This window comes from Canis lupus, chromosome 2 (genome assembly GCF_048164855.1).
Source record: "Canis lupus baileyi chromosome 2, mCanLup2.hap1, whole genome shotgun sequence".
NCBI lineage: Eukaryota > Metazoa > Chordata > Mammalia > Carnivora > Canidae > Canis > Canis lupus.
The window spans coordinates 63,543,684-63,560,405 of NC_132839.1; the positions used below are offsets into that span (position 1 = coordinate 63,543,684).

Consider the following 16,722-nt stretch of genomic DNA (forward strand, 5'->3'; position numbering starts at 1 on the left):
CTAAAAGCATCACAACTTCTATCCTTGTGGAGTCTGGGGGCTGGCGGGCATGAGCAGACAGTAGACATACTAAGTCCTGATATGAAAGATGATAAAATGCTGTGTAAATATGGGGTTGCAGGGGCAAGGATCAGAAGCACAGGGGAAGATGAGGCTCATGAGGGGAGGCAGAGAGGCACTGACAGAAGATGTGATGACCAAACAAACACTCTAAGGTGAAGGAATGGGCCACCTGGGCCATGTGGTTGTAGGGGAGGTGCATCTCAGTGCACGCCAAGGCCATCTGAGCCCCTCACCCAGCCCCCAGCTCCACACAGGGCTGGGGCCCATGCTGGTCTTGGGGCTACAGATCAGGTAAATTGCAGGAGTGCTAGCCCAGTGCTAAGTACTCTCTTGGGTATGGCTATGTGGCCCTTACCCTGTTCTTTGCTAATTGCCCTTTCTATGTTTTTGCTGCCCTGGTTTTTATTTGTTGTGTTTTCCCTCATATTCTTAAGAAAAATAATTTCAGGAAACATCTGACACTGTTTGACAGAACACCAGAGGCTGCTGAGCACTGTTTTGGGGCAGACCTTCAAATCCCAGCTCAATTGCTAACAGTATGACTCTAGCTGGAAACCTCAATTTTCCTCCATGAAATAGTAAAAGTAATGCTGCCTTTGCCAGGTTATTGTGAAGATTATTTCTTTTTCATTTTATTCCTTCAACTAATATTTGTTGATTGCCACTGGGTGCTAGGAAGGGTCATAGGTGCTGAGGACAGAGGAGACAACACAAGCATCACCTTGTCCTCAGGAGGCTGTGTCCTGCTGGAGCGCAGTTTGTTCGTTTGCTCCTGACAGCCCATCAGAGGCACCTCATGTGCTGCTTGGAAGCTGCTGCTGCTGCTGCCACGTGGAGATCAGGACAAAGGAAAACTAGCTGCAACCCTCATTGTGATTATCACTGCCATTTGGCCTCATTCCAGAGGTTCTACATACACTAGAGACAGGTCTGCTATCATTGTTGCTCTATTTCTGCTGCCTCCTTGGTATTGTATCTGCAGTTTAGATACTTTGGCCACACTGTAGAGGACTGATGGTGACCATCTCTAGGCCCACAGTAGAAGTAGGAGGGCCATAGGACAATGGACCTCCTGGGTGCACTGCCTTCCCATGTAGTTAAAACTGTTGCTCACTTGGCATTTTCACTTACAACTACTGACATTTTAACAAATGCCAAATTAGAGACTTAAAATGTCACCTCTGCACCTAGCCTTTTACTGACTGTGAAATAAAAGCTGTTAACGTTGAATTTTTCTAGATCAGTTGTCTTGTTTTTTTTAAGCACACCGAAGTTCATCATGAAAACAAATGCTACGAGTGTGCCCAGTTTTTATTACTAGTACTTTTTCTCTGCAGCCATCATGGGGCCCAAAGCAGTCTATGGAAGCTGAGAAAAGAGAATCAAGAACAAAGCACAGGGCATTTCCTGTAGTGGGTCTCAGTGTCCCAGAGAATCTGGCTGTGTTTATTTATACAAGGGACTTAGAAGTGGTTCTCATACTCCTTGTGATGTGTACATTAAAGCAGAAAAATTTATAACCTACAGGAGAATGGAGTCCCACTTTACTTTTACTTTCCATAGATTGGGAAACTTAATGTAGTCCTTCTGTTGTATGGTCATGTTGCTATGTGCTCACTCTGCATTCTGCTCTAGAGTTCTCAAAAGGCTGATGGGCCTAGTCCAGACTACTACATATTAGGGAGACCAAGGAGATTGAAATTTTCACTGCATTTTTATTCAACATAGTACTGGAAGTCCTAGCTGCAACAATCAGACAAGAAAAGAAATAAAAGGGGCACCTGTGTGGCTCAGTCAGTTAGGCATCTGCCTTTAGCTCAGGTCATGATCTCAGGGTCCTGGGATCAAGCCCTGCATAGGGCTCCCTGCTCAGCAGAGATCCTGCTTCTCCCTCACCTTCTGCCCCTCCCCTCCACTTGTGTTCTCTCTCCCTCTCTCTCTTTCTCTCAAATAAATAAATAAAATTTTTTTAAAAAATAAAAAGAAATGAAAGGGATCCAAATTGGTAAGGAATAAGTAAAACGTTCATTATTGCAAATGACATGATACTTTATATAGAAAACCCTAAAGACTCCAACAAAAACCTATTTGAACTGATAACTAAATTCAGTGAAGTTGCAGGATACAAATTTAAATATAGAAATCTATTGCATTTCTATATACTAAAAAACCAAGTAGCAGAAAGAGAAATTTAAAAAAACAATCTCATTTGCAATTGCACTCCCCACCCCCAAAAAAAGAAACACCTAGGAATAAACAATCAGGGAAATGAAAGACCTATCCTCTGAAAACAATATAACATTGATGAAAGAAGTTAGAGAAGATACAAATAAATGGAAAGATATACTATGTTCATGGATTGATGAATTAATATTGTTAAAATGCCCATACTACACAAAGCATTCTATAGATTCAGTGCAATTGCTATCAAAATATCAACATTTTCCACAGAACTAGAACAAATAATACCAAAATTGTATGGAACCACTAAAGACCCCAAACAGCCAAAGCAATCTTGGAAAGAGGAACAAAGCTGGAGGTATCTCAATTGCAGATCTCAAGATATATTACAAAGCTATAGTGATCAGGACAGTATGGTACTGGCACAGAAATAGACACATGGATCAGTGTAATAGGATAGAGAGCCCAAAAATAAACCCATGCTTATATGGTTGGTTAATCTATGACAAAGGAGGCAAGAATATCCAATGGGGAAGAGAGTATCTTCAATAAATGGTGCTGGGAAAACTGGACAAATACATGCAAAAGAATGAAACTGGATCACAAAATAAATACGTAAAAATGGATTAAAGACTTAAACATGAGACCTGAAAATATAAAAATCCTAAAAGAAAACTTAGGCAGTAATCTCTTTGATATCCACTGTTGCAACATTTTTCTAGATATGTCTCCTCCAACAAGGGAAGCAGAGGCAAAAATAAACTATTGAGACCCAGCCAAAATAAAAAGCTTTTGCACAACAAAGAAACCCTCAACAAAATAAAAAAAATCTAGTGAATGGGAAGTGGAAGTAATATATCCAATAAAGGGATAATATCTAAAATATAAGGAACTTACACAATTCAACACCAAAAAAAAAAAAATCCAATTAAAAATGGAGACCTGAATAGAAATTTTTCCAAAGACACACAGATGACCAACAGATACGTAAAAAGATGCTCAGCATCCCTCATCATCAAGGAAATGCAAATCAAAACTACAATGAGATACCACCTCACACCTGTTAAAATAGCTAAAATCAAAAAGCCAAGAATCAGGTGTTGAAGAGGATACTGAAAAAGAGGAACCCTCGTGCACTATTGGTGGGAATGTAAATTGATGCTGTGGAATATAGCATGGAGGTTCCTCAAAAAATTAGGAATACCATATGATCCGATAATTTTACTGCTGGATATTTACCCAAAGAAAAACGCTAATTTGGAAAGACACATGCACCTCTTTGTTGATTTTAGCATGATTTATAATACCATGATATGGAAGCAACCCTGGTATCCATCACCTGATGAATGGATAGAGAAGATATGGTGTGTGTGTATATATATATATATATATATATATATATATATATATATATATATATATATAGTGGAGTATTACTCATCCATAAAAAAGAATGAGATCTTACCATTTGCAACAACGTGGGTGGACCTTGAGGATATTAAGCTAAATTAAGTAAGTCAGACAAAGGCAAATACCATGTGATTTCACTTATAGGTGGAATCTAAAAAACAAAACAAAGAAACAAACCTGCCAAAAAAGAAAAAGCAGACTCTTAAAGAGAGGGAACAAACTGGTGGCTGCCAGAGGGAAGGTGAGTGGCAGGATGCACGAAATCAATCAAAGGGATTGAGAGTACAAACTTCCAGTTATAAAAAAGTGATGTAGATGAAAAGTATAGCACAGGGAATATAGTCATTAATATCATAATAACATCTAATACATGGGGACTACACTGGGTAATAAAAGGAATTGTTGAATCACTATGTTGCACACATGAAACCAATATATTGTATGTTAATTATACTTCAAAAAATCTTATTTCACTGAGTGGTCAATATGAGGGAACTAGCTGATGTCAGATAATAATGATTGATCCTAACAAGCCAAGTATGCTGATGATATTGCTTTCACACCACAGACACTCAGATTTATTATTTCTTGTCATTGTGGGTGCCAGCCCCTCTCATGAAGAGATTGATGGGGAGTCTAACCCCACCTGACAACATGGTATCTGCAAGTGGTTTGCCATTTTTTTCTTCTTCAGAAAGGCACACTCCTCCTTGTATTAAAATCTAGTTTTGGTCTTTGACAGCATCCATTTGCTAGTCATGTCTGACTTGGATGCCACCATGGGCATGTCACAACCATGCTTCCACCTACATCCCTGGTGTGTTGAGTGCTTCCACTAGGCTTCACCACATTCAGATGGTTACCAAATGGGATCTGACTCCTTCCCAGATGTTTCAGGCTCTTGTTAGCTGTCACACACCCCCATAGTCACTTTATTTCACCCTTGGTCTTTGATAACTCACATGCATATACATTCATGGCTCACCCTGACAGACAAATGTGTGAGCATTCATTTGTGCATGAGGCTTTAGGGACAGGACTGTCCAATTGCTGTTTTCATCACAGAGGCCAGTACAGAAGCTCTGAAGCATTTCCTATATACATTTGTGAATGTGAACCCATGTTTATGAGCAGACACAGACCTGGCTGGTACACAGTGCAACAGAGCAATGGGAAAGGCATTATCCATTATCCTTGTTGGCATGGGCCAACATCCTTCTCAGGATTGCGTTCTGTGGACGAACATATTTAATAAAGCATGCCATTCATAAGTTAGGTATTTAGTGAAGTTTATTATCCTGTTATTTTTTATATTGTAAAACAAAAAAATTGACATTTAATTATTAAAAGGCTTCTTTCAGGGATGCCTGGGTGGCTCAGTGGTTGAGCATCTGCCTTTGGCTCAGGTCATGATCTCGGTGCCCTGGGATCGAGTCCCACATTGGACTCCCCATGGGGAGCCTGCTTCTCCCACTGTGTATGTCTCTGCCTCTCTGTCTCATGAACAAATATATAAAAATTTTTTTAAAAATAAAGGCTTCTTTCATATCTGTTTAAACTTAACATTATTGACTTCTCAGGACAAATAGGAAACTTGTTTCTTTCTCTCTAGGTAAAGTGACTTTCATTAAAGCTGATGTTTTATGAGACCTGAGAGAAACGATATTAGGAATTGTACATGTTTTTTCTGGGTGGCCCTGACAACCAGGAGCACTTAGCTGGGTGCATTAATTACAGTCTGACCTGGTTCTGATTTGGCATTCCATTGGGTAAAGAACACATCCTATTTTATACAGCTATGACAGTGAAATTACTCAAAGTGAGTAAATTTTATGAATGCTCTTTGTTAGGTTGAGAAAATTCTTTTTTTTCCTAGTTGATATATGTTCATATAAATGAGTGTTGGATTTTAGCAAATGCTCTTAATGTTTTATCATAATGATGATGTGTTTTTTTGTCCTTTATTCTACTAATCTGATGTATTACATTAATTATTTTTGGATTTTAAACAAATCTTACATTCCTAAGATAAATCCTACTTGGTCATGATATATAATCCTTTTTGGATGTTCTTAGATCAGTTTGCTAATATTTGGTTGAGGGCTTTGTATCTTTATTTATGAAGAGTGTAGTATATGATATCTGGCTCCAGTATCAGGGTAATACTTATCTCGTAGAATGAGTTGGCAGGCTCCTCACTCTGCCATTCTGGAAGTACCTCTCATTGCGGAGTTGTTGTTTTTTTAAGATTTTATTTATTTATTTATTTATTCATGAGAGACACAGAGAGAAAGAGAGGTAGACCTAGGCAGAGAAAGAAGGAGGCTCCATGCAGGAAGCCCGACGTGGGACTCGATCCCAGGACTCCGGGATCACGCCCCAATCCAAAGGCAGACGCTCAACTGCTGAGCCACCCAGGCGTCCCTCATTGCTGAGTTTTGTTAAGAGTTCTTTATATATTTTGAATTCAGTGTGATACGAAAAAAAATTATTCTAGTATAAGGCTTGCTTTTCATTCCCTTAACGGCATCCTTCTCAAACCAAGGTTTTTAAAAGTTTCATGGAGCCAAATTCTTCAAGTGTTTTCTTTTATAGATCATGCTTTTGGTGCATATCTAAGAACTCTCTGTGTAATCCAAGATTACAAGGATTTTTTCTTAATTATTTTAAATATTTTATTTATTTGGCAGAGAGAGTACAGCAGGGAGACAGGGAGCCCAGAGTGGGGCTCTATCCTAGAACCCTGAGACCATGACCTGAGCCGAAGGCAGACATTTTAACTGACTGAGGCATCTAGGTGCCCCTCAAGTTTTCTTCTAAAAGCTTTAGAGTTTTACGTTTTACCTTTAGACCTATGATCCATAATTATAGAATTAGCTTGTTGATAGCTATGAAATATCCTGCTGGGATTTCGATTGGGATTGTGCTGAATTCATTAATCAATTCGGAGGTCATCAGCATTTGAGTATTCTAATCCAAGAACATAGTGTATCTTTCTATTTATTTAGGGCTTTGAATCCTTTTATCAGAATTTTGTAATTTTCTGCACACAGATTTATACTTTGGTATTTTGAGGCTGCTGTTATAAATGGCATTGTTTAATTTCAATGCCCAGTTGTTCACTGGGAATATATAGATACACAATTGATTTTTGTAGGTTGACTTTATATTCTAGTACCTTGGTCAGCTCATTTATTAGTCCCAGAAAGCTTTTTTGTTTCCATGGGTTATTCTACATAGATAATCATGTCTTCCATGAATAATGGCCATTTTATTTCTTTTTTTGTACTGTGTGCTTTTTATTTCTTTTTCTTGCCTTATCATTCTGGCTCAGACTTCCTTTATTGTGTTGAATAGAGTGCTAGGAGGAAACATCCTTGTCCTACTCCTGCTCTCCAAAGGAAAACATTGAGTCTTTCACCATCAAGGGCAGTGTTCATTTTAGGTTTTGTCACAGATTCTCTTTGTCATGTTAGAGAATTCCTTTCTATTCCTAATTTCTAAGAGTACTTTTTATCATGGATGGATATTTAATTTTGTCAAATGCTTTTTCTGCATCTATTAAGATCATATGATTTTTTTTATTTTTTTCTTCAATGCATTTCTATAGGGAATGACATTAATAGATTTTTAAATGTTGAATCAGCCAAGGCTGGGATTTGTGGTATTAACCCCCAAAAATCTTGGTCATGACGGATTGTCTTGTTGCTGGATTGATTTGCTCACATTTTGTTTAGGATTATTTCTGCCTATATCCATGAGAGATACTGGTCTATAGTTTTTTCTTGAAAAGTCTTTGTCTGGTTTTGCTATTAGGATATTGCCTCATAAAATAAGTTAAAAAGTATTCCCTTCTGTTTTATTTTCTAGTAGAGATCATGTAGAATCAATATTATTTATTCCTTAATTATGTGGTAGAATTCACCATTGAAACTATCTGGATCTATAATTTTATTTGCAGAAAAGTTTTTAACTAGAGTCAGTTTTTGTAATAGGTGTGGGTTATCTGGATTTTGGTTTTTCTTGAGTGAATTTTGGTAGTTTGTATCTCTTAAGGAACTGGCCTCCTTCATCTTGTTGAATTTATGGACACATTTTGCTCATAGAATTTCTTTAGTGTCCTTCATGTGATCTGTGATAATATCTGCCTTTCATTCCTAAAATTGATTATTTTTGGCTTTTTTAAAAACAGTTTAGCTAGCGGTTTATCAATTTTATTGGTCTTTTACAAGGCTTGGGCTTCACTGATTTATCTATATAGTTGACCCTTGAACAACGTAAGGATTGGAGCACTGGGGCAGCCCCGGTGGCGCAGCGGTTTAGCACCGTCTGCAGCCTAGGGCATGATCCTGGAGACCCTGGATAGAGTCCCATGTCAGGCTCTCTGCATGGTGCCTGCTTCTCCCTCTGCCTGTGTCTCTGCTTCTCTCTCTCTCTCTCTCTGTCTCTATGAATAAATAAATAAATAATCTTTAAAAAAAAAAGGATTGGAGCACTGATTTGCACAGTAGAAAACTCACATATGACTTTGACTCCTTAAAAACTTAACTACTGGTAGCCTACTGTGGACTAGAAGCCTTACTAATAACATAAACAATTGATTAACAGGTATTTTGCATGTCAATGTATTATATGCTGTATTTTTAAAATAATTCTAGTTTACAGTCAAAAGCTAGAGAAAAGGAAATGTTATTAAGAAAATCATAAGGAGGGATCCCTGGGTGGCGCAGCGGTTTGGCGCCTGCCTTTGGCCCAGGGCGTGATCCTGGAGACCCGGGATCGAATCCCACATCGGGCTCCCGGTGCATGGAGCCTGCTTCTCCCTCTGCCTGTGTCTCTGCCTCTCTCTCTCTCTCTCTCTGTATCTGTCATAAATAAATAAAATATTTAAAAAAAAAAAAAAAGAAAATCATAAGGAAAGAAAATACATCTGCAGTACAGTTAAGTATTTTTCAAAACAATCCCTGTATAAGTAGACTTGTGTAGTTCAAACCCATATTGTCTAAGGGTCAGCTGTATTGCTTTTCTGTTTTAAATTTCATTAATTTCAGATCTTCATTATTTTTCTATTACTTGCATTGGAGTTAATTTGCTCTTTTTTTTTTTCTATTTCCTCAGTATAGAAGCTTAAATTTTTTATTTGAGACCTTTCTTTTTCTCCAATATAAACATTTAATGCTATAAATTTCCCTATAAGTACTGCTTTAGCTTTATGCCATAGATTTTGATACTGTGTATTTCCTTTTGCATTCTGTTCAACATATTTTCTAAGTTCCCTTAAGACATCTACTTTGACTCTTGGCTAATTGAGAATTATGTTGGCTAATGTCCTAAAATTTGTGAATTTTCTTGATATCTTTCTGTTACTGATTCTTAGTTTACCTTCATTGTGTCAGAGAACATACTTTTAACTATCTGCTCCTCTAGTCCTATCCCTACACAGACCCCTACTCCAACACTCACACTATGCCTAGGCGCACTATACTTGTACACGGACCCCTAAAGCTAAATCTACTCCTACCTTTGCCACTACCTGTACAACTAGCCCTAAGCTTAACTCTGCCCCTGCCCCTACACCTACACCTACAGCTACACATAACCTTAAACCTACTCCTAACCCTACCTCTATACCACAATGAACCCTCCCCCAACACCTACTACTACCCTGACCATACCCCTAAACATACTTATACACTGACACCTACCATAAAGCTAATCTGACCCCTACCCCTACCATTACACTTACTTCTACAGAGTTCCTTACTCCTACCATTACCTCGACTCCTACCTCTAAAACAACTGCTAGCCCTACCCCTAATCCAAATCCTACCCACCCTGCACCTAACCTTACCCTTTTTCAGTTTGCTATCATTCCTGGAGGACACGATCTTCTGACGAGCAGGCTCTGAGTTGACAGAGCCCTCGTTCAGCACCACTGTGGTCTGAGCACATGGCTCCTGACTACAAGTCCATGGCCAGCCACGTGGCTGCTCCTGTACATGTCCTGTGTCATTTCACTCACGCTACTTTCAAGATTGTTCTCAGTCTTTGGTTTTCAGCAGTTTGTGATGTTTCTGGGCCTGATTTTCTTTTAATTCATCTCATTTAAGCTGAAAAATGTCTTTCACTAAATCTGGGAAATTTTTAGCCATTATTTCTTTAAGTATTCTTTTCTACACTAGTCTCTTTTTTCTCTCAGGGACTGAAATAACAATCATATTGTGCTTCTGATATTATCCCACAGGTCCCTGAGCCTCTGTTTATGTTGCCCCCAAATTTTTCTTCTCTCCTCTACACAGGATAATTTCTGCTGTCTCTAAGTTCACTGGCTCTCGTGTTCTGTCCTCTCTGTCCTGTTACTGAGCTTATCGCATGAATATTTGGTATTGTTTTAAGCTATCACATGATTATATTGTAGAGAAAATGTAAGGGCCACAAGCTTCATACCTCGGATCTCGATGTCCTCACCTTAAAACATGAGGTGACAGTGTCTGCCTTACATGGGGTTGCTGGGCCCAAATCACAGGGTCTGGACATCCAGCAGCCTCACTGGATCCAGTCAGGGGGTTGAGACCAACGAGTGCCCAAAGACTCCCATTACCAGGTAAAGCAGGATGTCTTTGTGGAAGGTACTGCCAAGTACAAAGGATGTTGCTGCGGAAGTTCTCCTAATTTGAATGGCAGTAACAGGAGGGAAGCCAACGGCTGTTCAGTCCAAGTTGTAAGGGTGTAAAGGTGCTTAGTGAGCTGTCATAGGCTTTCCAGGGGAAGTGGACACACTGGCCACCAGCCAGAGGGTGGCTGCACGTGCCAAGCGCACCAGGGGAGGCGATGGTCAGGGTGGAGAGACCAGAATTTTCATCTTAAAATATGTTTAAGGGGTAGCTACAATATACAAATTTTACAGAAATCTACATTTAGCATGTTATACAGAAATTTTTAAGTTAATAAGTTTGTATTGGGCTGCTGCTAGCAACATTACTGTATATAATTACAAGGGCCACACAGGCTGGAGTCAAGAAGAATTGTTCTCATATTTGCTGACTGTACTTAGTGGTGTACTTGCCAAAATTATGTTTCAGTATTAGATACTTATATTGTGTAGTAACATGCTTGTATATAATATATTGGCATTAGCTGTTTTGTTAAGGTTTAATTAACGTGACACATTTTAAATGCCCTTAAATGGTAAAGATCTGGGGGTATCTGGCTGGCTCAGTTGATAGAGCATGCAGTTCTTGATCTCGGGGCCATGAGTTCAAGACCCAGGTTGGGTGTAGAGTTTACTTTAAAAAATAATTTTTAAAAATAATAATATTAAATGATACAGATTAATTTACGAGTAGATACTCCAGCTAAAGCTATTCTCCTCTTATTATTAACAGAATATCCAAGGTATCTCTAAGCACCCAATTAAGATTACTAAACCGCAAAATTTTAAAGGTAATCCATTTTTCTCTATTTTGCTGAAGTCTTGGGTAACATTTTCTTCAAACTTACAAGTGTTTATAATTGCTTTTCTGTATAACTAACTTCTTTGCCTTCCTGAAGTTCTCTGTATTTGCATGACCAGGATTTAAATACACGTTGAATAATAAAACACAGCTAAACTGATATGGCACCTCCCTTTTAGCATTTCAAAAGTTAAAATAGATGATAATTATATGAGGAAAGTAGCTCCCCTCCCACCATCTCTCCCCCACCAACTTCCCAATAGAGAAAAAAAAAACAAACATACAATAGAATTGGCTTCTATTAAAGTCTGAAAGCTACTGGAAATGTTTATAAAAGCATATTAACACTGTTCTTTCTTCTGAGCTATTCCACTGTATGTGGACAGTTACACTTCTAAAAAACAAAAAGGTCATATCTGAGCAAAGTAAGTTCTATGGCCCATCCCTGTAACTCCTGCACCCCTGGTGAAGTGCTCCGGCCCCTCTGCTTTGGGAACCACTGCTTCTGCTGGGTCACCACAAGACAGTGAAGCATGACCAGGGGTCCTTTCAAATAAATACATAGTCACCCTTAGGCAGGACCCCACATGGAGGTGACCACAACAAGCACCTTGTCTTCTACTGCCCTTCTAAACATACCCTGTGCATCATAGAAACTGCGCTTCCCCAAAGCCTGTCTTCTAGGCAGTGAGGCTCAGGGAGCTTCCAGAACATTCTTACCGGTGTATGTTCAAGGGTCAGTATTTGAGATTTTCCTCACCAGGAATTCTAGACAGAATGTAAAATTTTAACAACAGAAAATCTACTTTACTCTCAGCAGTACCGTGTTGCTTTTAAATTGTATTAAAAATGGGCAGCCTGGGTGGCTCGGCGGTTTAGTGCCACCTTCGGCCCAGGGCCTGATCCTGGAGACCCAGGATCAAATCCCATGTCAGGCTCCCTGCATGTGTCTGTCTGTCTGTCTGTCTCTCTTTCTCTCTCATGAATAAATAAATAAAATCTTTAAAAAAATAAAAATAAATAAACTGTATTAAAAATATTCAGAAAAGTCAGAAATCTAGACTCTTGACTTTGGAATAATATTAAAATAAACTGTGTGAGGAATGGCTGTGAATCAGTGCATGACCATATTCACCAAGTATTTTTGAAATAACAATTCAGGTACAGAAGGCACGATGCTCACCATTTCCCCAAGGAGCATGTTTGTTGCACCCGAGAGCCACACCTTCCTGGCAGCAGGTATGGGCACACTATGCCAGAGACACACATCTCTGTGTCACTGGGGCTCACTTCACATGTCTCATATGGTTCAAATACTTGGAAGTTGAAGAATTCAAAGGTACTTACAGAATTCATTCTCTAACATCCTAAGGCAAATATTTACACAAAGGAAAGATTTCTTGTGCACAGTACATAAAAGCAGATTTGCTTGGAGGGTCCCTCGCCTTCTCTAGATCTCAGATGCCCCCACATGGTCCCACCTACTCTACCCTCCTATCTCCTCTCTGTCCTCATCACACTCATGCTTGGTGCTTTGCCCTGCTCTTTCCCTGCAGACATGCTGGCCTCCAGCGGGGCCAGTCCCACCCCACGCCTGCGTGAAACCTCTTTGCTAGATATTATCTCATTCCCTCCCTCACCTTCTCTGTGTATGGTGTACACGTGGGTGTATGCTGACCACCTACTCCCTCCTGAACCTCCTTTCTTGATCTGTCTTTTCCACTTCACTTCTCATCTCCTGACATACCAGATAACTCATGCACATTGTTTTCTGCTCCTAGAACATGGGCTCCATGAAGAGAGGCTGGTCTGTTTTGTTCACTGTCAAATCCCAAGCACACAGCCTGGCACACAGTACACAGTAGGCTTCTCTAAACTTGTGATGTACAGAATGAACAGATGAGTGCAGGTAGCCCACCCCAGAGGCATTGCTGGTCTCATAGAAGGCAGGACGAGTCTCTGAGACTTACAGACACAGGGATGGCCAGTGGCCCTGAGGCTAAAGGACCCTGGCAGATGGGTGGGGGATGTTGCTCTTGATGCTGCAGTGGGGGTGGGAGGTTGAGGGTGGACTGCAGCGTGGATGGCAATGACCAGGAACACTGTTGGTAGATTCACAATTAATGTGGACTCCATCTTACAGACTTTTCACAGATTGAATTGCGCATTCTTGCACATTTGTCTGGGGATCCGGAACTTTTGAAGTTATTCCGAGAATCTGGAAGAGATGATGTATTTTCTACATTGACTTCACAGTGGTAAGATACATGAGCTCATGATATTATCAGATCTGCAAGAATGCTGACATGATTTTAAAAGCCTGAAGTTATTCTAAGGCTGTTTTCATAAGAAGGAACCTATGTTTTTCTCTAATAGTTAACCTTTTGAAAAGAGGAGTGAGTAATTAGAATGCCAAGATTTCCCTAATTGTGAAAGAAACTATGGCTCTTCACCACCCAAAACGAAACCCATTGCTAGAGAATGTAATGGAGATATTGGAAGAATCCAAGATGGGAGTCCATGCTGCCTCCATGCGAGTGTGTGCAGCAGTGCTGGGCACAGGCGCTTCCTCTCCACACCCCACCCTGTCGGGCCAGAAGCACTTGAGGCTGCAAGGGACAGTCCCTGACGTGACTGCACTCAGAGAGGACTCGGAAGGCAGACAGCCTCAGGTTTTGTTAGCCAGTGTGGCAGTGTTCTCAAACACCTGTCCCTGTGCATTAGTGTTCTTAGGCTGTCAGCTTTTCTTTATCCTGGCTACGGGTCACCTGCTGCCTCTTGCGCAAAGTAGGCTAGAGAGGGGAGGAGTGGACTCTCCCTTCACACTGCCCTGACTAGTCAGAGGGCAGGAGTCCCGCCCAGGGCCCTGCTGCTGACAGCTCTTACACTGCCTTTCCAGGGCAAGGTTGTGCAGCTACAAGAAAGGCTGGCAACGGCCACTCTCTGGAACAAATAGACACAGTCACAACATCCACCAGGGCCAGGTGCACCACTGCCTGGAACTAAATCAGGATTCTGCCAAGAGGAAGAAGAGGCACCTGGTGGGTGACCTGCCAGGAAGGCCACTGCACCTGCTGTGTCCCCTCCTTCACAACTATAAATACCATCTTCCCTCCCAGCTCCTGCCTTTCCCCAGGCTGCACCTCCTTTGGGCCTCCTCACCCATCCCAACTTATTTTGACATCCACTCACCCTCCGGAGTCAGCCTGGAGGCACCGCTCTATGAAGGCTGGCCCTCTGTGTTCTCCAGCTGCTACACTTCCCTCTGAGGAAGGAGCCCTGCGAGGGCAGGGCCATGTCCCCTCATCTGGCCCTGGTGCTGCAGGCCCCTCTCCACATTGGCCCCACAGGGCCACCAGGTGCTCTGGGTACACACCTCACTCAGGCCTTTCCTTCCTGGAGCGTCCCTGTGATTTACTCATTGTGTGACGCCTCAGCTTCCCTCGAGGACTTGCCCTCCCCATCACCAGCACGTATCTCTCCATTGTCTCTATCCTGCCTGCCCTGCTGGAATGTCAGCTTGTGGAGGGCAGAGCCAACTGGGTCTGTCCCCTGTGGTGCCCCATGAGAGATGGAGTCTCAGCGCGCATCTGTCGAAGAAATGAGGGAATGGCATGGGAGCCAAACAGTTCTGTTGGCCAGAAAGCATCTCCTCTCCAGAAATCAGACCCTGACCACAAGATTTACTTGAATCAAAAAAAAAAAAAAAAATCAGGAAGAAGTATTCTTGTCAAGGTGACAAAGGAGGAAGGAAATTGATGTACACTGAGCTGGATTTTGAAGGGTGGTTGTGGGAATGAGGGTTATGATGGCATCCACAGGGGAAATAACAAAATCCGCAGACAAGCAGAGCATTTGGCCAGCGGGGCAGCATGTAGAGCACAGGGCAGGGCCATCGCCAGCTCCCAGGAGCTTGCTGTCCAGCCTTGGGCTGGAGGCCTCCTCGTGCCCCCTCCTTGTCCTAGGTGCTGACCTAGGGACCCAGCCCTCCTCCCAACACTGGCCACCCTGCTGGGAAGGACCCATCTCATGCTGAGACCTTGCAGAGCCATGGCCTAGGTTCCTTTCCTGCCAGCCGCTCCCTCCCAACTGCAATCTCAAGGCCCCCTCCCGCCTCCAGCCAGCCTCACCCTCCCCTGTGTGTGTAGCCTTCCTGTGAGTTCCACCTGGGATGCAGCCCAAACTCCCCTTCCACACCTCCTGCATGCCTTGGTGAGCAGTCATGGCCTGCTGGATGACCACAAGGTAAATGGAGGTATAACAGACCCCCGCCTCCCCAACGATCTCCATCAGCTGCCCGGAGTAGGCCTTACTGCTCCTGTCACTTCTCCCCTTCCTGGTTGCATGTTTCTAACTCTGGGTGATCCCACTCTCTGCTTGCCTATTGCCCACCCCAAGGTGCTGCAGGAAGCCATAAAATGGTGCATGAGTGAGTCTACCATAAATTTGGGTTATCTGACCTGAGAGGAACCCTGACAACCTCTACTCATCAGCTACCCTGAATGTTTTTAGACTTTCCACAAATGTCTACTCTTCTCTCTTAATCTTGAATGAGAACTTCACCTTTAACTTGAATGACAAAGAAGAGGGCCTCAAACATGAGCCCCTGAACTCCCTCTCTGCCTCAATGTCATTGTATGTCCTCCTCCCAGTTTTCAAAGGTTCGTGTCTCAAAAGAGGAGGAGGCATCCTCCATTGCTGAGATCAGGACTATATTGCACAACTCTAGGCAGTGCCATACATTAACACATCGGTGTGAATGGCACCTCCTAGCGTTGTGCAGTGCACAACCAGTACAACTTTACATGACAGTCCTCATGTGAATTTCTTTTATTTTCCATTTTTATTCTAGCATCGTTAAATTCTCCTTGTTGACTTCACCTTTTCCTCTACTGAAAACAACAACTGTCTAGGGTTGCCTTCAGGGAAATCATATTTTCAACCCCAATGGAGCCCTTAGTTACCATTTAGGTACAAAAGAAGTCTATACTTCTTGTTCTTTCTCGCTGCTGGATCATTATTGCTTTTTTGAATTAACTTTCACTTTACCTCCTTAGGCTTTTCTTCTTCTGATCTGAAGCTGGAAACTCCTGCCATCTAAGACACTGGCTACCTTTCTTCAGGGTGCCATTGGCTCTCAGGTCCATAGCCAGCACGAGCCTGCTCAGGCACTGCCCACCCACAGTCCTCTTCTCAGAGGCTCTGACGGGTCTGCAACTGACCTTGGGGGCCTCCATGTCCCGTGCTCTCTCCCAGCCCGCTGCTCCAGGGAGATGCCCTTCTCCTTAGTTCTCTCCATTGGCTCTTTTTTAAATTGACATATCACTTATGTACCATAAAATTCACCCCTTTAAGTGTACAATTCAGCAGTTTTTAGTACATTCACTAGATTTTGCAACCATCACCACTGCCTAATTCAAAAACGTTTCCATGTCTCCAGAGAGAAACTCCATCCCATCCTGTCACACACCCACCCCATGGAAATCACTAGTCTACTTTCTGCCTTTCTATATTCTTCTGTTCTAGATTTTTCACATTAATGGAATCAAACAATATGTGGCCTCTTTCACCAGCTTTTTCACTGAACATAATATTTTTAAGATTCATTCTTGCG

General features: G+C 41.8%; 1 protein-coding gene across 4 annotated transcripts in view; it reads left to right on the forward strand.

Annotated features, from left to right (window-relative positions):
* Positions 1-16,722, forward strand: part of POLN (DNA polymerase nu) — a 155,680-nt gene that overhangs the window by 83,518 nt on the left and 55,440 nt on the right. For all 4 annotated transcript variants that reach the window (XM_072804171.1, XM_072804196.1, XM_072804178.1 and 1 more), the window contains 3 exons: positions 11,040-11,097; positions 12,270-12,347; positions 13,252-13,366. In XM_072804171.1, coding sequence (XP_072660272.1) covers positions 11,040-11,097; positions 12,270-12,347; positions 13,252-13,366 — 251 coding nt within the window. The remainder of the gene's footprint in view (positions 1-11,039; positions 11,098-12,269; positions 12,348-13,251; positions 13,367-16,722) is intronic.